The sequence below is a fragment of the Rhinatrema bivittatum genome, chromosome 3 (assembly GCF_901001135.1).
Source record: "Rhinatrema bivittatum chromosome 3, aRhiBiv1.1, whole genome shotgun sequence".
NCBI lineage: Eukaryota > Metazoa > Chordata > Amphibia > Gymnophiona > Rhinatrematidae > Rhinatrema > Rhinatrema bivittatum.
Window position 1 is genome coordinate 500,777,980 of NC_042617.1, and position 27,313 is coordinate 500,805,292.

At 47.6% G+C, this 27,313-nt stretch overlaps 1 protein-coding gene across 1 annotated transcript in view; it reads left to right on the top strand.

The window, feature by feature from the left end:
* Positions 1-434: 434 nt before the first annotated feature.
* The window catches only part of EFHC1 (EF-hand domain containing 1), a 176,989-nt gene continuing 150,110 nt past the window's right edge, over positions 435-27,313 (top strand). Inside the window, 3 exon segments of the mRNA XM_029596122.1 lie at positions 435-652; positions 14,586-14,807; positions 16,022-16,309. Coding sequence (XP_029451982.1) covers positions 590-652; positions 14,586-14,807; positions 16,022-16,309 — 573 coding nt within the window. The 5' untranslated portion in view covers positions 435-589.

Sequence of the window (27,313 nt, forward strand, 5' to 3'; positions counted from 1 at the left end):
ATTCCTCCCCTCCTGATACTTGGTTGTAGCCAGCTGACTGCTACACTCCCTTCAGCATTCAGGTCTGCAGCTGCACAGAAGATTACATCTCTGTTGCTTGCTGCAATACCGTGCTGGCCTTCCAGGTCTACCCACACACTTGCTCCTGTGAAGGTTTGCAGCTGATTGGCTAGAAAACAAAGACTTTAATAGGCTTACAGCTGCAATAATTTAGGGTGGCCTGCTATAGACAGGCCTCTCGCAACAGCAGCCAATCACTGCAACATCAGAGCACAAGTCCCGCCCAACAAGCCCAAAAAAACGCGATTGGCAGGAAAAATAGCCCAATTAAAAGCAAACCGCGAATAGGGAAAAAAACCGCGAATGACTAGGAAAAGAAGCCCAATCTCGCGGGAAATAAACGAGGCTTGCGACTCTACGTCCCTCTCCCGGGCGCGCGCGCGGCCGTCATCCTCCGGAATGTTTACGGTTGGCATGGAGCCGGGCGGCGCGACGTTGCCAAGCGACGGGCCACGCTGCGCTGAATGACGGAGCCTGACAGGCGGAAACATAGAAAGAGGTCGGAGAGAGTGCTCGCGCGGAATTGGCCATGGCCGGGTACCAGGCGCAAGGGCTGCCGTTCCTGCCAGGCAACACCTTCAGGGACCCCACGGTGAGTGCGCCCCAGAGCCGAGTGCACTGAGGAAGAGAGCGAAGGGGATGTCAGCCGATCCCGGAGCCCCCAGTTCAATGTCCCCGCTGGCCCGGGAAAAGGGAGAGGAATATTTTATAAAATTCTTCTTTCTTTAACTTGGATGGACTGTTTTGGGGGTGTGTGTAAACCTCTCTCCCCTACTGTAGTAGGGGCAACAAAAATAACTCCACCTCTGGAACTACATCGGATGCTGGAGTATATATATATATAAAGCTTCTTTTTTTTTCTTTTTGGATTAGCATATTGGGACATTAGTAGCAATTTTTGGAAAAAAAATATGCCTGTTGTGCATGGTTGTACTATGTTCCAGCACTCATGGATTGGCTATTGGTTTATTTGGTAATGCTAATGACATTAAATGTTTTTATGAGACTAAAAGGCTTTAAAAAAAAACCCTATGTGAGTTTATAATTGTGGAGATTACCTCGTCCATATATTCTGTATATTCAATTGTGAATACATGAAAAAGAGCCTTTGTCTATTTTTTTCTTGTATAAGACACTTTATAGACTAACATATTTATAGGGGCGTAAGCACTGGAGGACAAGAGTCCAATTTGTCAGATGCTAATGCTCCAATAAATCTGTTAGTCTATAAAATACCACCAGCCTCTGTATTATTTTTGCTACTACAAGCTAATATGGCTGCCCCTCTAGAAGTTTTAATGAGAGAATAGAGGATGCCTGGAATAGTCTTAGCAAGGTTAGCAGTAACCAAAACTAGGACCATTAAGCACTCTTTGGACAAATACAGAGGGCAGTGGAAAGAGCAGGTAGGGGAATGGAAGGGAGCCATTGGTCTTGGACTTGTTATGAAAAGCTATATGGTCAATCATGAAACTGCAGAATGTAGCCAAAAAGAGGAGAAGACAAAGCCAGCTTGAACAGAATGATGGGATGACTGTATCAAGCTCCCAAGAAGAGGAGGCAAGGTCAAACAGCATGAAACGGCAGCAAGGCTTTGATACAGTCTTAGATATAATCAGGAGATGGTGGAAAGCTTCCTATTATGGGTTACAGCCCGACTTGCTATACTTCCCATCTAGGGAGAATGAGAAATATCCTGTATTTTATTTATTTGATTTATATTCTGCTTTTTTCAGGCACTTCAAAACAGATTACATTCAAGTACTGTAGTGATCAAGCTAGTATGGCTGACTAGATATCATAACTAGAATAGTGTAGGCAAGAGAAACTGGGCCAACTGGTCCTTATATGCCAGCATCTACTATTTTACTATGTTACAATATGTTTCAGGAATTTGGTTGATAATGTAGATTTCATGTTCATACCCAGATCAGTCCAGACAAGTGGGTTTTGCATCCCTACCAGTAGATGGAGGCAGAGAACAAAAACTTTGAGGCACTGCTACATAACCAACAGGCCGATACAGTGCATTTGGACGCGCGTTTTCGACGCACTAGCTTTACCCCTTATTCAGTAAGGGGTAATAGCGAGTCGAAAGCGTGCGTCCACCCCCCCCCCCCCCCGAAAATAATAGCGCCCGCAACATGTAATTGCATGTTGATGGCCCTATTAGTTATTCCCGCGCGATTCAGTAAGTAAAATGTGCAGCCAAGCCGCACATTTTACTTTCAGAAATTAGCGCCTACCCAAAGGTAGGCATTAATTTCTGCCGGCACCAGGAAAGTGCACAGAAAAGCTTTTCTGTACACCCTCCGACTTAATATCATGGTGATATTAAGTTGGAAGTCCCAAAAGTTAAAAATAATTAAAAAAAAAAAAAGTAAAATTGGCCCGTGGCTCGCGGGTTGAAAACTGGATGCTCAATTTTGCCGGCCTCCGGTTTCCGAACTCGTGGCTGTCAGCGGGTTTGAGAACCGACACCGGCAAAATTGAGCATTGGCTGTCAAACTCGCTGACAGCTGCCGCTCCTGTCAAAAAAGTGGCGCTAGGGATGCGCTAGTGTCCCTAGCGCCTCTTTTTACCACGGGCCCTCATTCGAATATTCTTTTTTAGTGAATTGCGTGCACAGGAGAGCGGGCGCTTGCCCGCTCTCCCGCAAATTTTATTGTTTCGGCCTGCAAGAGTGCCACCTGCAGTCCCTCAGTATTTCTCTGTCTCCTGCAGAGATGGTAGAGGTGCAAACCTGCAGTCTGACAAAAAAAAAAAAAAAATTAGATCTACAGAAAAGTAGGAGAAAAAAGCTCTCTGCGGCTCCCTGAGGTATTAGGCTTCTTTGTGGACCATCCCCCAGGTGGAGCAGGGCTTCCAGGGGGTTGGAAACCCCTGATGTGTTTCGTGCTCACTTGGCTGGAGGTCCTGATAGCCAGGGTCCTCTCCAGAGAGCTCACCGTTCTTTCAGGGAAGTAACCTGTTTGTGGTGCCATTAAAGTTTGTGCAAAAAAAAAAGAAAAGTTGCTTTCTGTTTTCGGGAGTAGTCTGGGCACGTCGGTGAGTGTACTGGGACAGCGGGAGCTGTCTGTGCTGGCTGGAGGGGAAGCTTGGGGTGAGTACCCTTCTCCCTCTTTCCCAGGGGGCCCAGGAGTTCGAAGGAGGCCTCAGTCGGGGTGGTGTTTGCGGCAGTGTGGCAGCCACCAGTGCAGCTTTAGCTTCACTTCAGTGTCGCTCAGGCCGGTGGCGCAGCAGAGCTGTGTTTTTTGCTGTGGCTGAGATTTCATTCTTTCTCCTGCACGCCAATCAGGGTGGACTTTTTTGGTGCGGAGAAGCACGCTCATCTGTGTGGGCGGCCTGTTGCTGATCTCAGCAGACCACGTGGTTTATGGCACCAAAGCCGCGTGTAGCGGCCTGCAAAGCCTGCTGGCTGTGGTCCACGCAGCTCAGTGCTAGGTCCCTATGCTCAGGCTGTGAGGCAGGAGACGAAAGCTCCATGGCTGGGGCGGCCTCGCAAAAGAGGGCCCTCCGTTTGTCGGGAGCCTTGGGGTGCAGTCTCACCCGAGGGGGAATGCGGGCAGGAACCCGCAACAGCCGGGGGTCCAGGGATTCCCCCTTGCCCCTGTTGCATGCAGTGCAGGAGGGACGGAGTGGGGGAGAGGTCTCAGATGACAGTCTTGGTGAGTGGGAGTCGGAGGACCCCGATGAGTTCTCACTGCGGTTTATTCTGCTCCTCCAGAAGGCCTTCCTGGCTAGGAAGGGGATAGGGATTAAGTGTCCAAAGGAGAAACCACCCCCTCGTTTTTCTAAGGTTCCTAAGGTGGCCCCTTCGGGGGGGGGGGGGTGTCCAGGGATCTGCTGCAATGCCTGGGCCTGAGTCGATCAAGTTCAATGGCTGATCCCAGAGATGTGCATGATTCTGATGATCTGCTGGAGGACCCCCTGGATTCGCATGGGGCAGATCCATATGTGAACATGTGGCCTAATGCGGATCCGGATGGGAGTAAGGATGATCCTGATCCAGATGAGTTTCCAGTGTTAGGAGATGACCCCAGGGTGGTCCGCTTATTTTAAAAGGAAGAATTCTGTCCCCTTATTCCTCAGGTATTGCAGAAGCTGGGGGTTATGTTCTTTGACTCTGGAGGAGTCAAAGAACATAAGAAATTGCCATGCTGGGTCAGACCAAGGGTCGATCAAGCCCAGTATCCTGTTTCCAACAGAGGCCAAACCAGGCCACAAGAACCTGGCAAGTGTTCTTTAATCCACTCTCTTTCACACCAACTTTGAAAGATACTAAAGTAATTCCCATCCCCTGGTCAGATCATCACAGAATTCATTTTTCCCTTACTCTAGAGCACAGTAGACACACATCTAGAAAACAACCTACAATACTTAAAAGGAAATTTATCAATCAAGATTCATTTGTAGAAGCAGTCACACCTAATTTACCTATCTCCATATCATCAAATTTAGAAGACTCAGTATCTAAATGGAATTCAGCTATTACTTCTATGTTAGATCTGATTGCTCCATATAAACAACACCAAATAAACAACAGGAAACAGAAGCCCAATGCCCCCTGGTACTCAAAATCTCTACATCAACTTAAAACACACCTCAGAAAGTTGGAACGAAAATGGCGACATATAAGAACAACCGAAGCAAAAAACGCAAATTGATGTACCCTTCGGCACTATTACAAAGAAATAAATCAAGCCAAAAAACTCTATTATGGAAAGATAATCTCCAAAGCCAATGGAAATCCCAATACTTTATTTAATATAGTCAAAACATTAATCACTCCACATAACGAAAACTTCGCAGATCATGATACAATATTTTGCAATAAAATCGCCAACCACTTTAAAACAAAAGTAACCAACATTTCCACAGAATTTTCACAATTGCCCTACCCCACCTGTGTCAAGAAAGCACCTAATTATCAATGGTCCGAATTTAGTCCGGTTTCAGACAATTCAATTCAAATTATAATCAGCAAACAAAAACCCTCAAATTCACCTTACAACCCTTGTTCAGGAGTCTTCTTCAAAGCTATTGGTCATCATGCATACTCTTTTCTTAGTAGTCTAGTTAACCAATCGTTAGAAACAGGACAATTTCCATCTAATCTGAAAAAAACATCCATTTTACCTATTCTAAAATCAAAAACAAAAGGTACAGCCGATCTCAATAACTACAGACCTATTGCCTCCCTCACATCATTAGCTAAACTAATAGAATCTGCAGTTTTATGTCAACTTTCTGACTTTCTATCCGAAAATAACATTCTCCACATTAACCAGCACGGCTTCAGAAAGGTGCTGGTTAATGTGGAGAATACTTCACAGAAACACTTCTCCTATCTACCTTTGACACATTATTCCGGGCATTTGATTCATACACAGATTATATTATAGTATTTTTAGATATCTCAGCAGCATTTGATACGGTCGATCACCAAATTCTCATCTCAGGGCTACAAGCAATAGGCATCACTGGAACAGTATTAAGTTGGTTTTCATCTTTTCTTACAGATCGTCCTCAACAAGTTAATATCAACCATCAATCCTCCACCCCCTACACAATTCCATCCGGTGTTCCCCAAGGATCATCATTATCTCCCATACTATTCAATATATATCTTCTTCCGCTTTGTCATATCTTATCTTCACTCAACCTACAATTCAAAATTTATGCAGACGACATTCAATTTCTGGTCCCCTACAAAACTTCCTGGTCCGATACTCTATCATTAGTTTCACTCTACCTATCCACCATTAACTCTTGGCTATCTCATAATCGTTTAAAATTAAATCCATCAAAAACTGAATTAGTTCACTTAACATCCATCACAGATTCCTCTATAGGCCCACCATCTCATTTCACTTTCAATGGTTCAACCATCCCAATTAACTGTCACGCCATAAATCTAGGTGTAACTATAAATACAGACTTATCCATGAAACAACAAATCTCCTCCCTAACAAAGAAATCATTCTATAAATTACAGCTTCTGAAACGTCTTTGTCCTCTTCTTTTCTATCGTGATTTCAGGACTGTTCTTCAATCTCTTATTTTCTCTGGTCTAGACTATTGTAACGCTCTTTATCTAGGTCTATCTGACTCTTCAATTCACCCGCTACAATTAGTTCAAAATAGTGCAGCTCACTTATTATCCGGTACCTCCATTCGCAATCACATTACACCTATTTTACATTCTCTTCACTGGTTACCCATAAAATACAGGATAAAATACAAAGTAATCTCAATCATTCACAGTTTAATTTATAACTCTTCATCCACCTGGCTTTGCACCTTACTCCGTATTTACAAACCCACCCGACACTTAAGATCACTTACTCAAAATCTCTTAGACATTCCATCACCACGACAGGCTAGATAGACATCACCAGGAAAAGAGCTTTTTCAGTAGCAGGACCATCTCTCTGGAACTCTTTACCCAACCCTCTCCGTTTAATATCAAATCCTCATCATTTCAAAAAAGCTTTAAAAACATTCTTTTTTCAACAAGCATTTAACACTCCCACTAAGCATCTCCCCAACCAAAAATGAAGCTTCATCTCCTAAATTTTTCTCATCAGACACATTACCTCAACTTCTCTCCCCTATCATCCCATCTGTGTTCTTTCTAGGATATTACAATTCGATAAGTTGCTACCCCCCCCCTTCATCCCTTTTACCCTCCCTATCCTCTTTACCCATGGCATGTTACCATTATTATTATTATTTTTTTAATTAATAATTTTGTTTTAGCTAGCAATTATCTAGCTACTTAGTTAAATTTATGTATTTTAAGTTTATTTTAGTTATATTTTATTTTTACTTTATTTTAACATGTTGTAAACCGTTTTGATAAAATTTTATTTTAAAAAGCGGTATATAAATACTTTTAAATAAATAAAATAAATAAATAAATCCCATGCTACTGATGCAATTAATAGTAGTGGCTATTCCCTAAGTAAACTTGATTAATAGCAGATAATGGACTTCTCCTCCAAGAACTTATCCAAACCTTTTTTGAACCCAGCTACACTAACTGCACTAACCACATCCTCTGGCAATAAATTCCAGAGCTTAATTGTGCGTTGAGTGAAAAAGAATTTTCTCCGATTAGTCTTAAATGTGCTACTTGCTAACTTCATGGAATGCCCCCTAGTCCTTCTATTATTCGAAAGTGTAAATAACCAATTCACATCTACTCGTCAAGACCTCCCATGATCTTAAAGACCTCTAACATATCCCCCCTCAACCGTCTCTTCTCCAAGCTGATCAGGCCTAATTTCTTCAGCCTTTCCTCATAGGGGAGCTGTTCCATCCGCTTTATCATTTTGGTTGCCTTTCTCTGTACCTTCTCCATCGCAACTATATCTTTTTTGAGATGAGGCGACCATAATTGTACAAGGATCAAGGTTCGGTCTCACCATGGAGAGATAGAGGCATTATGACATTTTCCATTTTATTGACTATTCCCTTCATAATAATTCCTAGCATTCTGTTTGCTTTTTTTACTGCTGCAGCACACTGAGCCGACTATTTTAAAGTATTATCCACTATGATGCCTAGATCTTTTTCCTGGGTAGTTCCTAATATGGAACCTAACATCGTGTAACTACAGAAAGGGTTATTTTTCCCTATATGCAATACCTTGCACTTGTCCACATTAAATTTCATCTGCCATTTGGATGCCCAATCTTCCAGTCTTGCAAGGTCCTCCTGTAATGTATCACAATCCGCTTGTGATTTAACTACTCTGAATAATTTTGTATCATCCGCAAATTTGCATATTCCTTTCCAGATCATTGAAATGCACCGGTCCAAATACAGATCCCTGAGGATCTCCACTGTTTACCCTTTTCCCCTGAGAAAATTGATCATTTAATCCTACTCTGTTTCCTGTCTTTTAACCAGTTTCTAATCCACGAAAGGACATCGCCTCTTATCCCATGACTTTTTAGTTTTCTTAGAAGCCTCTCATGAGGGACTTTGACAAACGCCTTCTGAAAATGCAAATACATCTACCGGTTCGCCTTTATCCACATGTTTATTAACCCCTTCAAAAAAATGAAGCAGATTTGTTAGGCAAAACTTCCCTTGGGTAAATCCATGTTGACTGGGTTCCATTAAACCATGTGTTTCTATATGTCTTTCTATATGCTCTACGATTTTGATCTTTAGAATAGTTTCCACTATTTTTCCCGGCACTGAAGTCAGGCTCACTGGTCTCTAGTGACCCGGATCGCCTCTGGAGTCCTTTTTAAATATTGGGGTTACATTTGCCACCCTCTTCAGGTACAATGGATGATTTTAATGATAGGTTACAAATTTTAACTAATAGATCAGAAATTTCATTTTTGAGTTCCTTCAGTACCCTAGGATGCATACCATCTGGTCCAGGTAATTTGCTACTCTTTAGTTTGTCAATCTGGCCTACTACATCTTCCCGGTTCACAGTGATTTGGTTCAGTTCGTCTGACTCATCGCCCATGAAAACTATCTCCGGAACTGGTATCTCCCCAACATCCTCATTAGTAAACATGGAAGCAAAGAATTAATTTAGTCTTTCTGCAATGGCCTTATCTTCCCTAAGAGCCCCTTTAATCCCTCTGATAATGAAGGTGTGAATCCAGTCCTGAATGGGCTGTGGGGTCCTCCTAGTACCTTCCCCTTGCCTAAGAAGATTTGAAAATTGGTGAAACAGAAATCGGACTTTTTGGAATTGGGGCTAAAGGTCGGCAGGGCCATGGCTAAGCTGTACTCCTTGATGGAGGAGACCTTGGAGTTCTTACGGGTGCCTAAGGTGGATGTGGAGGTGTTGGCAGTTACCAAGAAGGCGACCATTCATGTGGCGGGGGCTGCCGCTCTAAAGGATTTTCAGGACCGCAAGTTGGAGATTCAATTGAAGCAAATGTTTGAAGTTTCCGCTTTGTTTTCAGGCCACAGTTTGTGCCAGCATGATGCAGATAGCTTGTTTGTGCTGGGTGCAGAAGGCACAGAAGCAAGGCTCTTCAGGGGATGTCAGTTCACTCCAACCAGTGCGCCTGGAGGCTGGAGTAGCTTATGTCGCAGATGTGCTTTACGACTTATTGCGCACTTCGGCCAGGGGTATGGTCTCGGCAGTAGCAGTGTGCAGGCTTTTGTGGTTGCAAAATTGGTCAGTGGACATGTGGTCCAAGGCCCAGCTGTGTAATCTTCCCTTTAAAGGGAAGCTTCTTTTTGGGGAGGATTTGGATCAACTGATGAAGACTTTGGGAGAGTCCCTAAGGAAACAGAGTGCTGGAGGATAGGAAAGCCAGCAAGAAGGTTTTTCCAGCTCGCTTCCATTTTCGGGAGTCGCGTAGGTTCTGGTCAGGCAAGTCCTCTTCTGGTGCAGGAGTGAAGCAGTCAGTGGGATGACAGCAGTCCTTTCAAGGCTCCCACAGATCTTCCAGGGAAGTTGCCGGCCAAGGGGGCCGGTGGTGGAAAGTCATCGCAATGAAGCCAGCAGTGCCCATTCCTCCATAGACGCAGTAGGGGGCAGATTGTCCAGCTTTTACAAGGAGTGGGCCAAGATTACCTCGGATTGCTGGGTGCTAGAGGTCGTGAGAGACGGCTACACACTAGAATTTTCTCACCTGGGCAGGGAAGCCTTTCTGGAGACCCCCATTGTCTCTTGAAGCAAGCGAGAGGCAGTGGGGGGACTTTGCAGAGGCTGTTACACTTAAACGCAATAGTTCCTGTCCCGCAGGAGGAGCAGGGATGAAGAAGGTACTCCATTTATTTTGTGGTTCCTAAGAAGGAACGTTTTGGCCCATTCTCGACTTGCAGAAAGTAAACAGGGCCATGAGGGTTCCGCGTTTTCGAATGGAGATGTTACGAATGGTGATTGTGGCGGTACCCAAAGGAGAGTTCTTGGAATCAATGGACTTGACAGAGGCGTATCTGCATATTCCCATTCGATAGGACTATCAGAAGGTTCTTCAGTTCATGGTGTGGGCCAACACTTCCAGTTTCAAGCTCTTCCGTTCGGATTGGCCACAGCGCCATGAACCTTCACGAAGGTAATGGTGGTAGTGGCAGCAGCCCTTCGATGAGAGGGGATGTTGGTTAACCTTATCTGGACGTTTGGCTCATTTGAGAGAAGACGGAGGAGTGCTTGAGGTCTCTCCAGTGAATCATGGGCACCTTGCGGCCCTGGGTTGAGTGATAAATGTGGTAAAGAGTCACCTTGTGCCTTCCCAGTCATTGTAGTATCTGGGAACACTTTTTGATACCCAGAAGGGCAGGGTGTTTCTGATCCCGGACAGGGTGGCAAAGTTACAAGCACAGGTGACACATCTGCTTCGGCTATCAGTCCCAACAGTATGGGATTATTTACAAGTTCTGAGGTCTATGGCTTCACGTTGGATTTGGTTCTGTGGGCCTTCACGCACATGAGACCATTGCAAAACATGCTTTTGTCCAAGTGGAATCTCTTGTTGGAGGAGTATCATCTGCCTTTGCCTCTTCTGCGAGAGTCCAGGTCCAGGCTATCATGGTGGCTGTTGCATCACAACCTGGAGAAGGGAATGTGCTTGGAGACCCTGGATTGGGTGGTGGTGACCACGGATGCCAGCCTTAAAGGGTAGGGAGCGGTGTGCCTAGGGTGGTCTGCCCAAGGGCTTTGGTCAGTGGAAAAGAGGTCCTGGTCCATCAATAACCTGGAAACAAGGGCAGTCCGGGCACAGGAGGCCTTCCTTCCCTGGGTCAGAGGCAGAATGGTCTTCTCGGACAATGCGACAATGGTAGCATACATCAATCAGCAAGGTGGAACGAAGAGTCAGGTGGTGGCTTTGGAAGCTTGACAGTTGTTTGGGTGAAACTCCATTTAGAGGGAATAATGACATCGCATGACGCAGGTGCAGACAATGTACAGCTGGATTTCCTCAGCAGGCAGCAATTGGATCGGGGGAATGGGAGTCCCTGGAGGCGTGGAATTGCATTTGTGCCAGATGGGGCATCCCCCAATTGGATCTGATGGTGACAAGGGCGATGCCAAGAGGGCAAGGATTTTCAGTTGCAGACAAAAAGTAGGCACAGTAGGGCTGGATGCTCTGGTGTGCCCTTGGCCGATGGGGATACTTCTGTATGTGTTTCCTCCGTGGTCACTCGTTGGGCGAATTCTACAGCGCATAGAGTGACATCAGGGGTCAGTGGTGCCAGGGTGGCTGCTGTGCCCATGGTTCGCGGATCTGGTGCATCTCACAGTAGACTTTCCCCTCAGGTTGGCCCATCTGCCATGCCTACTTCGGCAAGGCCCCATATTTCTGATCAGGAGGATCACTTCTGTCTCGCAGCTTGACTTTTGAAAAGCAGTGGTTACTTCTGAAAGGCTCTTCAGAACAGGTCATTTCTACTCTGCTCCAGGCTTGGAAACCCGCTATGTCACTGGTGTATGTCAATGTTTGGAAAGTCTTTGAGTCATGGTGCCTACATCAGAGTTTGGATCCTCTGTCTGTCTGTGGAAGGTCCTCAGATCTTAGCTTTTTTGCAGGTCTGGCCTATAGTTCTCTTTGCATTCAGGTATACACTTTGGGTTCCCTTTGGGGTAAGTTATGAGGGAGGTCTTTGGCCTTTCATCCTGATGTTGTTAGATTCCTGAAGGGGGTTAAGCATTTTCAGCCTCCGGTACGGAAGTTGTATCCAGATTGGAACCTCAATTTACTTCTGCGAGTGCTCTGTGGTGCACCTTTTGAGCCTTTGAGAAGGGTGACGTTGAAGGATCTGATGCTGAAGACAGTGTTTCTGGTGGCCACATGTGTTACGCATGCTGTCTGCGGCACAGCCCCCTCACCACTCTTCAGTAACTCCAACGCCTGGTCCCTCGTCTCTGGCGGCAGTAGGCCGCCGGCTCCATCCTCAGGCCACCCCTGGTGCCTCCGGCTCTGCTACAGATCCTGGTGTCTCCAGTCTAGCTACCACATCTACTGCTCCACTCCAGGCCTCTCTGCGTGGCCTGCAGAGAGACGCTGCTACTTGGCGCCGTGCTCCTCCCTAGGCGCCCGCATCACTGAACCTTAAGTAGGGCCCGCGGCGGGAACCGAGCCACGGTCCCGGGTGATGATGTCAATGGAGTGCTGGTATTTAAGCCCAGGCTCTGCTCCCTAGCTTTGCCTTTGCAACCGGTCTCCTTGCTGGTCGAGTATTTGTTGTCTCCTGACAGATTCGTCTCGTTCCTGTGTTCCTGTTCCTCGTTGATCCCTGTTCCTGGTTCCTTCGTTATTGCGTTCTTGTTCTTCAACCCTTCCTTGGATTGCTTACACGGTCTTTGACTCTTCTTTGCCTGACCACATCATTGACTCTCTCCAAGCCCGGACCTCTGCCTTGCTTGACCATGTCGTTGAATCTCTCCAAGCCCAGACCTCTGCTTTGCCTGACCACGTCATTGCCTCTCTCCAGACCCAGACCACTGCATCGCCTGACTATGCCATTACCTCTCTCCAGACCCAGACCTCTGCATCACCTGACTACGCCGTTGCCTCTCTCCAGACCCAGACCTCTGCATCACCTGACTACGCCGTTGCCTCTCTCCAGACCCAGACCTCTGCATTGCCTGACTTCTCCATTGCTTCTCTCCAGACCCAGACCTCTGCATTGCCTGACTACTCCATGCCTCTCTCCAAGCCCAGACCTCTGCTTCGCCTGACTACTTTTGACTATCTCCGTGATCTGACTTCAGCCTTGCTTGCCACTACTTCCAGATTGCTGCCGGCCTCGACTCAAGCTTGTTCTTTGATGCCTCTTCAGCCTACTTCCTGGACTTGGCCAATTCAGGCTTTGGCCTGCTCATGCTCGGTCACCTCCTGTCTGACTTTGCTCCTTTGGCGCCCAGGTCTCTGGGGCACTACCTCGTCCAGTACTAGACTGTATCATCTCTCTCTACTGCTGTCTCTGGGTTGACCTCAATCATCCCATCAATGACAGCATACGGAGGCCCACCTAAGTCCAGCTGGCCCCGGCACACAAAGGCTCAACCCGTGGGTAACAAGGGCTGGTATTGATGAAGCGCTAGCTGGCCTCCATTCATCAGCCCACTTTGCCTGCCGACGGTGGGGACCCGTAGGTCCCTACCTATGGGTTGCGCCAACCCCACCTCGGCCCAAGGGTCCATCTCCGGCGCAACAATATGTTCTGCCAGATAGATTTCGGAATTACAGGTGTTACTATGCAGGGAACCTTTCCTATGAATTTTTTAATGACAGGATCACGTTGCAGACAGTCTCCTCTTTTTTGCCAAAGGTGGTGTTCTCTTCATGTCAGTCAGTGATCTTCCTGCGTTTCCGGAATGGTTAAGGACTTCTCTACAGGAGAGAGAGTTGCATTTTTTGGATGTTAGACGGACTCTGTTGCATTATTTGGAGATCACTAATTCCTTTCGGTGGTCAGATCACAGTTTTGTGTTTGGTGGCTCAAGGAAAGGAGAAAAGGCCTCAAAGGCCCCGATTTCTCATTGGCTGAAGGAGGCCATTTGCTCTGCTTATATTTGAAAATGGCGCAAGATTCCAGTGGGGCCGAAAGCACAATCTACAAGAGCGCAGGTGGCCTCCTGGGCAGAGTGTCAGTTGCTATCTCCTCAGGAGATTTGTAGAGTGGCAGTGTGGTCCTCGCTTCATACTTTCACCAGGCATTACCGTTTGGATGTGAGGGCGCAGGAGGATGTTTCCTTTGAGAGTGTGCTGCGTGCAGTTCTTTCAGGTTCCTGCCCAGATTAGGGATGCTTGGGTACATCCCACTTGTCTAGACTGATCTGAGTATGAACAGGAAAGGAAAATTGATTCTTACCTGCTAATTTTCATTCCTGTAATACCACAGGTCAGTCCAGAGATCCTCCCTGTCACTGCCGAAAGACTGCATTTCCTGATAGTGATAGAGCAATATATCTCAAACAGTTTTTTTGCAATTTGCACATATGTTTTTTTGGTGGTTTCTGGAGGTGACAGAGGCTCCAGTGCAGAGGGTTCTAACCCTGCTTTACCTGTTCACCCTGGAGAGGGTTTTAGGTTCTAATCTTTGGCTTGGGTACAGGTCAGTACTGAGGGATTGCAGGTGGCACTCCTGGTTATGTAGCAGTGCCTCAAAGTTTTTGTTCTGTTCCTCTACCTGCTGGTAGGGATGCAAAACCCGCTTGTCTGGAGTGATCTATGGTTTTACAGGAACAAAATTAGCAGGTAAGAACCGATTTTCCTGTAATTGTGGTGATCTGAAGCTGTAATATAAAAGCAAGGAGACAAGTTCAATTATTTTGAATGCATGTCACAGTCTACTGGAGCAGTATTGGTTCATGGTAATATAGTAGATGATGGCAGAGAAGGACTAGTTGGCCCATCTAGTCTGCTGTTGTCTTCCTTTCTGGTTCTGAGCATATAAATTTCCAATCTCAAATTAACACCAGCTCCTCCTCTCCTCCCAGCCCAGTCTTTTACACAGCAGTGAGGCTGATGTCCAATATAGGGATTTGTTGATATATGCATCATATTTTAACTATTTCTTGCTTTATTTAGAAAACTGCTTACCACCGCTCCCAGACATTGGGATTTAAGAATGGTTATATACGCTCTCGCCTCCCAACAGTGGGCATAGGACGGGATCCAATCACTGTGAACCAGCTCTCTCAGGCTGAACTGGATGAACTGGCCAACAAGAGGCCAACACTGACCTATGGCCAAGCTAAGCAAGCGCCACCATCGGATTTTGTCCCAGGGCACGTGGCGTATGACAAAAAGGTAAGAACAAATCCATGGCCATACCGGAATCAGTTTTATAATTGTATAAACAGTGAACTCGTTGTGAATATTTAGGGAATTTCATGTTTCCCTAAACATGGTTATTGTTTGGGGGTTTTTTTTAGAGAACAAATTTATTTATTTATGTGCCTTTCAAGCATTTCAGAGTGGGTTACATCCAGGTACTGTAGCTTTGAAACAATGTTTTTTCTAAAAAGTAAAAAAAATACATGATCTAAACCAAAGAAATAAAAGGTCTGCATGGTAGCTATTACAGCATGTGCTATAAAAATGACTACCACATGGTGCATTCAGACTCCTGAATCACATGGAAAGTACAGACTGGGGATCCCCTCCCTGGGTGTCAAGTGTACAGAGTGAGTATGGGGCTCAAAATCCTTTCCCGTGGACCAAGAGGAGAAACAAGTGCACATGGGCTGGAGATCCCCTTTCCAGGCCTTCAGAAGAGATAGTGAGTACAGGGCTGAAGATTCCCTCCCAATGTTTAGGAACGAGAGAAGAGTAAGTGTAGTCTGGGGGATTCTCTTCTCAGGAGGAGAGAAAGAGTCATCATGGGTCTAGGAGTACTCTCTTTGTGCCCAAGTAGGAGAAAAAAGTTAGCACAGGCTGAGAGATTCCTCCACAAGGCCTGGGAAGAGACAAGAATCAGCATGGGCTGGCAGTCTTCTCCCCAGGTTGCAAGAGAAAGTTTGCAAGTTGAAAGTAAAAAAGAATCACTTCTGTGATTTTTTTTTTTTTTTACAGGCAACAGCAAGAAGAGCAAGGAACTAACAAGAGTGACAGGGTGGGGAAGAAGCTCCTTAAGCATGCTCTGTGTGCTTCCTTTGACTCATTACAGATGTTACTGATATCATCAGAGTGACTTTGCCTATCTGAAAAAGAATAATGAGCCTTATGCTTATTTTAATGAAGCAGATAATGCAGTCCTCCCTATGAAGAGGGGCCTGCCTAAACTCCCTCGTTATACATTTATTATTAGCCTATTTACTGCTATTCAGGCTCCTAAGGAGCCTTTTTAAAACTCAAGATAGCATATAAAATATCTTGCCACCACTCCTGATTAGCTGTTCATTGCTTCCTTGCAAGCCTGTAAATGGGTGAATTGAACGCACAGAGATTAACACAATTCACTGACAGAAAAAAAAAAAATGAAGAATATATATTTTCTGCTTGAATCTTTCCTAACATTTTAGGTGTTAAGGTTTGATGCCTACTTTCAAGAGACGGTTCCCCTATCTCAAATTGAATATTATAGGATCCGCCATGTGGTTCTCTACTACTTCCTGGAGGATGACAGCATGTTAGTGATTGAGCCCCGTGTAGTGAATGCGGGCATGGCGCAAGGCAAGTTAATCAAGCGCCAGCGACATCCTAAGAATGACCGTGGGGACCACTATCACTGGAAAGACCTGAACATTGGGATTAATATCGTCCTGTACGGCAAGACCCTGCGCATCGTCAGCTGTGACAAATTCACAGAGGTATATTAGGTTTTAAGCTGCAAGATAAATAAATTATCTCTTGTTTTGAAAGTAAACTTGACATACTAGTCTGTCCTGAGGTTTAGACTAACAGCATAGCCTTAGTTAGAATCAAATGTCACGTAACCATTTTGTGCTTATACCTATCTTGTAAGCTCTTAGCATTAGGAACCTTCTTTAGCATGAGGCATAGTACAGTAACAGGACTATAAAAGAAAAGGGTGGCCTGGTGACTGGATGGCAGTGGGCTGTTCTGCCATGTGGAGGGACCTGGGTATGATTTCCAGCTCAGGTCTTCCACTAATCTCAGCTGGGTTAAGAGAGGTAAGGAGTCATTATCCTCACACAATGATGACAACTAGTAGTCAAATTTAATGTCCACAATTGCAGAGCTCTGGAAAAAGCTCTGGTCAGTGGTGCCCCGGCCGAGGACCGTGACCACAACAATGAGTTGGGAAAGGAGAAAAAGAGAAGAAAAGCATCCCTTGGTAGCTGCGAATGAAGGCTGGTTGTGCCCTGGTTTCAACTGGGTAAACTGCCATCTAAACAAAAAAATAAGCTGTATAAGAAGAGCAGTGATTGAATGGTTAAATCATGTATTTATTTAGAAAGGATTATACAGGAGATCAAAGCAAGCACAGTTAAAATTCATAAAATTATTATTTCCCTGTACATACCCAGATCAGTCCAGATCATGGGTTATGTCCCCCTTCCAGCAGATGGAGTCAGAGCAAAAGCTGAAAGGACACCCTCTCATAAGATAGAGCGCCCTCTGTGTCCTTTCAGTATTTCCTCTGACTCCAGCAGATGTGGGCCGTTCCTATGGTTCTCCCTTCTACTTAAGAGATTAGTTTTAACTTTTGACTGTTCTCTTTCCTCTCTTTTGGATGGATCAGTTAAAAAAAAAACAAAAAAAAACAAAACATTTCCCTGCACGTACCAGGATCAGTGCAGACTGCTGGGTTGTGTCTCCCTTCCAGCAGAGGGAGTCAGAGAAAAAAAACTGAAAAGGCACTCCTCTTAACCTGGTGTGCCACCTGTGATCCCTCAGTATTTTCTCTGACTCTCAGCAGAAGGGTTGATAGAACCTGCGGTCCTGATTTTTCAATTTCTTTAAATTTAGTTACATCTTTTTTTTTTACAGAGTTCTAAGGCTCTGGATGATTTAGTTAACACCTTTGGCTATAGCAAGTTGGTTGTATTTAAAAAAAAAAAAAAAAGCTCAGTGCGGTTTTATTTTCCCAGGCTTTTCACTCAGCAGCGGTAGAGGTAAGGCAGGGGCTGGCAGCTCTAAAAGCCTTGTTCCCGGAGGGCCGTCTATCTCTGGAGGGGGATTAACCGGTGGGCCGGTCCCTCCCCTCGGCGCCCTGAGACGAGTTTCCTCGGGTGCTGCAGTGCTCCCAGAGCTCCGGAAGGCCGTGAGTCGGCAGGGTATTTTAAGTTCTTCTTTTTTCTTTCCTATCGTGCTGTTTGGAAACACCCCCCCCCCACCCCCCCCCGGATGCCATGAGGGCTATCGTGCTCAGCATGTGGGGAGGCGGGGTTGCGCCTCTCACAGGACAGGGTTTGCGCCCGCTGCCTCCCCAGTGGGGGAGGGCTCGTCCGGGGGTCAGTTTGGGCCCATTTTGCCTCGAGGCGCGGAACAGCGATCCGATTTCTCCTCCCAGTCTGAGTCCCGTTCAATCGCGCGATCCGGGACCAGCCCCCTCGGGGAGCCTGGTCCTCCCCCCTCCTCCTCCTCCCCCTCACCTATCGGATCTCTTAAAGGGCCAGTCAGTTTTTTCTTCAAAATTTATTTTACTTATGCATAGGGCTTTTTTGGAGGCGGAAGCTCATCAGCAGGATGAGCAGACCCCTCCCGCGAAGATTGTGCAGTGGGACACGTCTCTGGATGCCCTTTCAGCCCCTGGGGGGGCCTCCAGATCCTGCTCTCTTGGGATCTTTTCTGGATCCTCTCCTCCAAAACCTAGATAGGGGTGTTGGTGAGTCTGCTCCAGTAGAGGGGGATGACCCTCGGATTTCTCGGCTGTTTCGCCGGGAGGAGTTGGATCCCTTGATCCCCTATGTCCTGGAGGAACTGGAAGTGGAGGCACCAGTCCCCAGTTCGGAGCCAGTTAAGTGGAAACCAGTACTCTCGGGGCTCCGTGCCCTGCCCCAAACCTTTCCTTTCCACCCAATGCTTAAGCAGTTGGCCACTCGGGAGTGGGAATCTCCGGATACGACCCTGCGGGTTGGACGGGCGATGGACAAACTCTACCCTTTACCCGAGGAAGCCTTGGATATCCTCAGGATTCCCAAGGTGGACGCATCGGTTACTGCGGTCACCAAGCGGACCACCATTCCTGTTACGAGAGTTGATGGCTCTTAAGGATTTACAGGATAGGCGGCTAGAAGTCCTCCTCAAGCGCATTTTTGAGGTGTCAGCGCTCTGTGTTAGAGCGGCAGTCTGCAGTAGCCTCCTGCAGCGAGCGACCCTCGGGTGGGTCCAGCAAATGCTCACATCACAGGTGTTGCCGCCAGAGGAAGCAGATCAGGCGAATAGGATGGAGTCCGCGGTAGCTTACACAGCAGATGCATTATATGATCTGTTGCGGGCATCTTCACGTAACATGGCCACTGCAGTTTCGGCTAGACGACTTCTCTGGCTCCGGAACTGGTCCGCGGAAGTTTCTTCCAAAGCTCAGTTGGGCAATCTTCCTTTTAAGGGAAAATTGTTGTTTGGGTAGGAACTTGACGCCCTTATTAAGTCTCTTGGGGAGAATAAGGTGTATAAATTGCCAGAAGACAAGCCTAAGTCTTCCAGGCCCTTTGGGGCAGCGCGTTACCATTTCTGAGTACCGCGCAGATTTCAGCAGTCGCGGCCACCCGCTTTTCCCGCCCGACAACAGACTCAGAGGGCTCAGTCTTGGACTACTTCCTTTCATGGTCAGAGGCCATTTCGGGAGGGAGACTCTCAAGGGGCCACCGGAGGTAAGCAGTCCCAATGAAGGTGTTCCGACCCTCTCCCCGGTTCCAGTGGTGGGAGGTCGTCTCTCCCTGTTTCTCGAGGAATGGGTCAGGATCACGTCGGACCAGTGAGTCCTCAATATCATCGCCCACGGTTACAAGTTAGATTTTGCCCGCCCGTTAAGGAATCTTTTTCTGATTTCTCCCGCCAGCTCTCTGGCCAAGCAAGAGGTAGTCGGGCAAGCCCTGAGTCACTTGAAATCCCTGGGGGCTATTGTTCCGGTCCCTCCAGAGGAGCGCAGGGCCGGCAGGTACTCCACCTATTTCGTAGTCCCGAAGAAGGAAGGGTCCTTCCGGCCAATATTGGATCTCAAGGCAGTCAACCGAGCACTTCAGGTTCCCCGATTTCGCATGGAGACTCTACGGTTGGACATTGCGGCCGTCCACTCAGGAGAATATTTGGTCTCTTTGGACCTGACTGAGGTGTATCTTCACATCGGGATACGCGAGCGCCATCAGCGGTTTCTCCAGTTCATGGTCCTAAGGGAGCATTATCAGTTCCAAGCTCTTCCATTCGGCTTAGCGACAGCGCTTTGGGTCTTCATCAAGGTAATGGTAGTCGTAGCAGCGGCCCTCCGGTGGGAGGGGATCTTGGTTCACCCATACCTGGACGATTGGCTCATCCGGGCTAAATCGGAGAGCCTCTGTTGGGAAGCAGTGAGCAAGGTTCTACTTCAGCTCCAGTCCCTTGGTTGGGTGGTCAACTTTGCCAAGAGCCAGTTGGTCAACTTCCTGGGAGCACACTTCGATACCTCGGTAGGCAAGGTCTTCCTCACTCGGGAGAGGAAGCTCAAGTTAGTGGCGCAGATCCATCGGCTCATGTCCTTACCCCTGCTCATAGTATGGGATTACTTGCAGGTACTTGGTTCCATGGCATCTACTCTGGAGGTGGTTCCCTGGGCATGGGCGCATATGAGACCATTACAATGTGCATTGCTTTCTCGATGGGATCCGAAATTGGAGGAGTTTCGCCTGCCTCTGCCACTGATGGAACCAGCCAGGTCTAGTCTCGATTGGTGGTTGATTCCAGCCCACTTGTTACAGGGGATGGACCTGGAGGAGCCACAGTGGGTAATAGTCACGACGGATGCCAGCCTCACTGGTTGGGGAGCAGATTGCAGGTCACAATCCGCTCAGGGTTGTTGGACAAGTTATCAGGCGAATTGGTCAATCAATCGATTGGAAACCAGGGCGGTACTCCTGGCTTTATGTGTTTTTCTCCCTCTGGTAGCCCAGTGTGCGGTGCGAGTCTTATCAGACAACGCGACGATGGTAGCCTACATCAACCGCCAAGGGGGAACCAGGAGCCGGTTGGTGGCCTGGGAGGCCGAAAGGCTCATGATGTAGGCAGAGCGACATCCAGTCCGGTTGGCGGCCTTGCACATAGCCGGGGTGGACAGTGTGCAGGCAGACTTTCTCAGCCACCAGCAGCTAGATCCTGGTGAGTGGGAATTGTCCGACGTAGCTTTCCGGCTGATCACTCGTCGTTGGGGGGGTTCCTCACCTCGACCTGATGGCAACTCGGACAAATGCAAAGGCGTCCCAGTTTTTCAGTCATCGGAGAGACCACGGGTCGGAAGGAGTGGATGCTCTTGTTCTTCCGTGGCCTCGCGGCGTGCTACTGTATGTGTTTCTGCCTTGGCCACTAGTGGGCAAGATTGTGCATTGGATAGAGAACCACGTGGGGTCTGTCATTCTGGTGGCCCCGAAGACTGTGGTTTGCGGATCTGATCGTGTTGGCGATCGACGATCCGGTGTGTCTCACCCACCTTCCGAATCTTCTTCGACAAGGTCCAGTATTTTTAGATCGAGCGGATCGCTTTTGTCTAGCGGCCTGGCTTATGAGAGGAGGCAATTGAGGAAGAGGGGATATTCGGATTTGATTATTTCTATCCTCTTGCAAGCACAGAAATCGTCCATGTTGTTGGCCTATATTCGTGTTTGGAGAGTTTTCGACTCTTGGTGCCAAGGTTTGAACGTCCCCCCGCGTCTGGCTTTGGTGGCACACATCCTATCCTTCCTGCAGGAGGGACTGAAGAAAGGTCTAGCTTGCAGTTCTTTCTGGGTGCAGGTCACGGCACTGGGTTGTCTGCGGGGCAAGATTGATGGCTTTTCGCTGGCAGCTCATCCAGATGTGTCCCGTTTTTTTGAAGGGGGCCAAGCATTTGCGCCCACCGGTACGACAAATTTGTCCTGCCTGGAGCTTGAATTTAGTTCTTAAGGGCTTATGTGGTCTTCCTTTTGAGCCCTCCGGCGGGCTACGTTGAAGGATTTGACACTCAAGACTGTTTTTTTGGTAGCCATTACCTCTGCACGGCGAATATCAGAGCTTCAAGCTTTGTCTTGTCGGGATCCGTATCTTTGTATTTCAGATTCCGGAGTTTTGTGGCAGACCATTCCCTCCTTCTTGCCCAAGGTGGTATCGGCTTTTCATGTCAATCAGATTGTAGAGTTACCGGCCTTCCCGAATTTGGATCCAACTTCTGCGACGGATAAGGATCTGCATAAGTTGGATGTATGCCGGGTTCTCCTTCACTATCTAGAGGTGACCAATGCTTTTCGATTATCAGATCATTTGTTTGTCTTATTGACTGGTCCTAGACGGGGACAGAAGGCATCCAAAGCTATGGTTTCTAGGTGGTTGAAGGAGGTCATTTCCTCCACTTATCTTTGCGCTGGGCGGGCCATACCAGAAGGCTTGAAGCGCACTCTACCAGGTCTCAAGCGGCCTCTTGGGCGGAGAGCCAGTTGGTCTCACTGCAGGAGATTTGTAGAGCAGCCACTTGGAAATCCTTGCATACTTTTGCGAAACATTATCGTGTGGATGTCCGGGATCCGGAGATCAACTTTTTTGGCAGCAGTGTTCTTCGTGTGGGACTCTCCAGATCCCACCTCAATTAGGGCAGCTCTGGTACATCCCAGCGGTCTGGACTGATCCTGGTACGTACAGGGAAAGGAAAATTTGTTCTTTCCTGCTAATTTTCGTTATCCCAGGACAAGCAGGATGCTAGTCCTCACATATGGGTGACATCAGTAATGGAGCCCTATGTACGGAAAACTTCTCTAAAAGTTTCTATGAAACTTTTGAATGGCACCGGAGTGCCTACTGAGCATGCCCAGCATGCCATGATATTCCCTGCCACAGGGGTCTCTCTTCAGTCTTCTTTTTTCCGTGAAGCGGTTAGCCTCGCGGTTTGATTGGAGTCTGAGGTGAATTTTCATCTCCAAAAAATTCGGAAAATTTCAAAAGAAAATACCTTCACCAGCAGGGGTTTTTCCCATTTGTTACCGGCTGGTAACTTTTTTCTTTCGATTCCCGGCTGGGAACGATAAAATTCGGGTTTTCGCCGTCGACGGCCGTCCGGCGCCATGGCCTCCGGGTTTAAAAAGTGCCCGAATTGCTCTAGAACAATGTCTATTACCGACCCGCATTTTGAGTGTGTTCTTTGCCTAGGCAAGGATCACAACATTCAGGCATGTTCATCTTGTGCTGAAATGACCAGTAAGGGTCGGCGCCTTAGGGCCGAGAAGATGGAGCAGCTTTTTTCAGTTCAGCTGCTTCCAAGACCGTCCACTTCGGCTCAGTCTTCGCCATCGGCCTCGGTTCGGCAACTGCTATTAAAAAAGAAACTTCCGGCTGCGGGGGACGCTTCCACTCCATCCCCGTCGATTTCATCGAAGGCATCCACTTCAGGAAGCGACAAACAGCCTGAGAAGCATCGCCATCGACATCAACGACGGCGGGAGTCGGTGTCCGGAGACACTACCACAGGTACGGCCTGTCCGGCAAAGAAAACCCGGACGGAAGCAGAGGCTCCAAGGCCTACTGACGGGCGATCCCCACCGATATCGGTGCCGGGTTCCGAACCTCCTCAGGGCCCTGAGGAGGAATCGGCATCGCCAACACCGCCTCCCTCCACAGCTGCTCTGTTTTCACCAGCTGTGCGAGTGGAACTTGACGCCCTCATACGTCAAGCGGTGCAACAGGCTCTCCGAGACGCAATTCCGCCATCGATGCCGATTCCACAACCATCGATGCCCATCTCCGCACCAACGATTCCGGGGTCATCGACGATGCCGCGGGAACCGACATCGATTCCAACTCCGGTGCATTCGCCGATACCTCATACGCCCCCTCCGATTCCGTCTTCGGTGCCACCGATGCCCATGCCGGTGCCCTCACCAGGAAGGCCGATTCCAGCATCGGTTTCTCAGGAGGATGTTCCCATTTTGCACCCAGTTTTTAACAAATTGGACACACTACTGGGAATCTTGACAAGACAAGTACCACAGGATCCACTTCCAGGCCCTTCAGGGGTACCGGGGCCCCCTAGGCCACACTCACCTGTAAGACCGTCAGTTCCTTACCCCAGGCCACAGGAGGAACCGGATGATTCCAATTCAGAATACTCTTCGGAGGAAGATTTATTCTCGGAACCATCTCCAACTGAGGATCACAGAAAGTCTCCACCGGAAGACCTCTCCTTTACAAATTTTGTTAGGGAAATGGCTGATACCATTCCATTCCCTATACAAACAGAGGTGGATCAGAGACAAAAGACTTTGGAAGTCTTACAGTTTGTAGACCCTCCAAAGGAGATGTTGGCAATCCCAGTTCATGAAGTCTTACAAGAACTTCAACACAGAATCTGGGAGCATCCAAGTTCTGTCTCACCGGTTAACAAAAGAGCTGAGGCCACGTACTTGGTACAACCAACTCCAGGATTCCAAAGAGCACAACTGCCCCACCAATCAGTGGTGGTAGAATCCGCCCAAAAGAAGGCAAAGAGACAAAAATCTCATGCTTCAGTGCCGCCTGGGAAAGACAGTAGGTTGTTAGACAACCTAGGCAGAAAAGTTTTCCAGGGTTCCATGCTGGTGTCAAAAATTACATCTTACCAGCTGTACATGAACCAATACCAAAGGAACCTTTGGAAACAGGTTCAGGAGCTTTCTCTTGCCCTTCCAGATCAATACCAAGAGGCATTTCAAACACTTGTACATAAAGGCCTTGACTCTGGCAAACACGAAGTCAGAGCTACTTACGACTGTTTTGAGACAGCAGCAAGGTTGTCAGCATCGGCTATAGCTGCAAGACGATGGGCATGGCTGAAGGCCTCGGATCTTCGCCCAGAAGTCCAAGATCATTTGTCTGATCTACCATGCTTAGGGGATAATCTCTTTGGAGACAAGATAAAGGAAGCTGTAGCGACACTTAAGGACCACTCGGAGACGTTAAAACAATTGTCGTCTCAGCCTCAGGAGTCGCAGGCCTCTGCTAGAAAGTTTCCAAGAAGAGACACTCGACGGCCTTACTATCGCCAACGTAGATACTACCCCCCAGCAGGTAGACAAAGACCTAGCCGCCCAGCACAACGCCAGCAGCCTAGGCAAAGGCAGCCGAGGGCTCAGCCACCTCCACAAACAACAGCCACTTCTGGTTTCTGAACATCCCCAGAGAGCAGCAGCATAAATCCGTTCCCAGAAAAACCTGTAGGAGGCCGCATTCAACACTTCCTCAGCAATTGGGCCTCCATCACCACCGACCAGTGGGTGTTATCCATCACGACTCACGGTTACAGGTTGGATTTCTCAACTACCCCTATGGAGAATCCACCACTTCACTCTCACTCAATAAATCAACACTCCATAATTCTTCAAACAGAATTATCCACCCTTCTGAGAGCCAGGGCCATAGAACCAGTTCCTGGTCCTCAAAAGGGCAGAGGATTCTACTCTCGATATTTCCTCATTCCAAAGAAAACAGGAGGCCTTCGTCCTATCCTAGACCTCAGGAATCTCAACAAATTTCTCAAAAAAGAAAAATTCAGAATGGTATCCCTAGGCTCCATTCTACCTCTTCTTCAAAGGGGAGATTGGCTCTGCTCTCTGGATCTTCAAGATGCCTACGCTCACATCCCCATCTACCCTCCTCATCGCCAGTACCTGCGATTTCGGGTACTAGATCAACACTTTCAATACAGAGTGCTGCCTTTCGGCCTTGCATCAGCACCCAGAGTATTCACAAAATGCATGGCTGCAGCAGTGGCACACCTACACAAACAAAAAGTGCACGTGTTTCCTTATCTGGACGATTGGCTCATCAAAAGTCATTCAAAAGAAGGTGCTGTCAATTCCCTCAAGCTCACCATCCAAGTCCTTCATTCCTTGGGATTTCTCATCAACTACCAGAAATCCCATCTGTCACCAACTCATCTACTACAGTTCATAGGTGCAGAGCTAAACACTACGCTAGCGACTGCTTTTCTACCAAGAGACCGTGCTCAGACACTTGTCCTCTTAACTCACGATCTCCGCAACCGATTCAAGGTGACGGCTCACCAGTGCCTCATTCTTCTAGGGCACATGGCTTCCACGGTTCATGTAACTCCCATGGCCAGACTGACCATGCGACTTCTACAATGGACACTCAAAACACAGTGGATACAAGCCACTCAACCAATGTCCACTCCTATTTACATCACACCAGAGCTCAAAGCCGCACTTCTCTGGTGGACGTTAATGCCCAACCTGCTCAAAGGTCTACCTTTTCAGCAACCAGTGCCACAAGTGACGTTGACTACAGATGCATCCACCTTAGGGTGGGGAGCGCATATTGGTCATCTAAAGACACAGGGCAAGTGGACACGACTCGAAGCCACTTTTCAGATAAACTTCCTAGAGCTTCGAGCTATACACTATGCGCTGCATGCATTCAAAGACTGCCTATCACACAAGACTGTCTTAATCCAAACGGACAACACAGTAGCCATGTGGTACATCAACAAACAAGGAGGGACAGGTTCGTACCTTCTTTGTCAAGAAGCAGCACAAATTTGGGACTGGGCCCTGACACATTCAATTCTTCTACGGGCCACCTACCTAGCGGGCATCCACAACACAGTGGCGGATCGCCTCAGTCGTCAGTTCCAACCACACGAATGGTCCTTGGATCCAACTATAGCATCCAAGCTCTTCCAGCGCTGGGGACAACCGACGATAGATCTCTTTGCATCCCAGCTCAACTGCAAGGTGAACAATTACTGCTCTCTACTTTGACAGCAGAACAGCCTACCAAAGGACGCATTTGCTCGCCATTGGAACTCAGGCCTGTTATACGCGTATCCTCTGATACCACTTATAACCAAAACACTAGTGAAGCTACAACAGGACAAGGGAACTATGATACTCATAGCCCCATATTGGCCTCGACAAGTATGGTTCCCCACACTGCTAGATCTCTCAGTCAGGGATCCCATTCGCCTGGGAGTAGCTCCCAATCTCATAACTCAGGAACAGGGTCAGTTGCGCCATCCCAACCTTCAATCCCTGTCCCTGACAGCATGGATGTTGAAAGCTTGATCTTACAGCCACTCAACCTTCCATCCGCTATATCTCAAGTACTTATAGCTGCACGTAAACCTTCCACTAGAAAGAATTATTCCTACAAATGGAAACGGTTTACGCTGTGGTGCACTCAGCAGGATTTAGATCCTTTCACTTGTCCCACTACATCCCTACTTGATTACCTTTACCATCTTTCAAACTCTGGTCTAAAGACATCATCTGTAAGGATACACTTAAGTGCAATCTCAGCTTACCATAATAAGCTGGACGACGCTCCTATCTCTACACAGCCTCTCGTCACTACATTCATGAGAGGCCTAACTCACATTAAACCTCCAGTTCATTCCCCAAGCATACAATGGGATCTGAACGTAGTACTCACTAGACTTATGCGTTCTCCTTTTGAACCCATAAGTACCTGCGAACTTAAATACCTTACTTGGAAAACGGTATTTCTCATAGCCATCACTTCGGCCAGAAGGGTCAGTGAATTACAAGCACTAGTCACATACGAACCTTTTACAAAGTTCTTACATGACAGGGTAGTCCTCCGGACACATCCAAAGTTCCTTCCAAAAGTTGTCACGGAGTTTCACTTAAATCAATCCATAGTTTTACCTACATTCTTTCCTAGGCCTCATTCCCATCAAG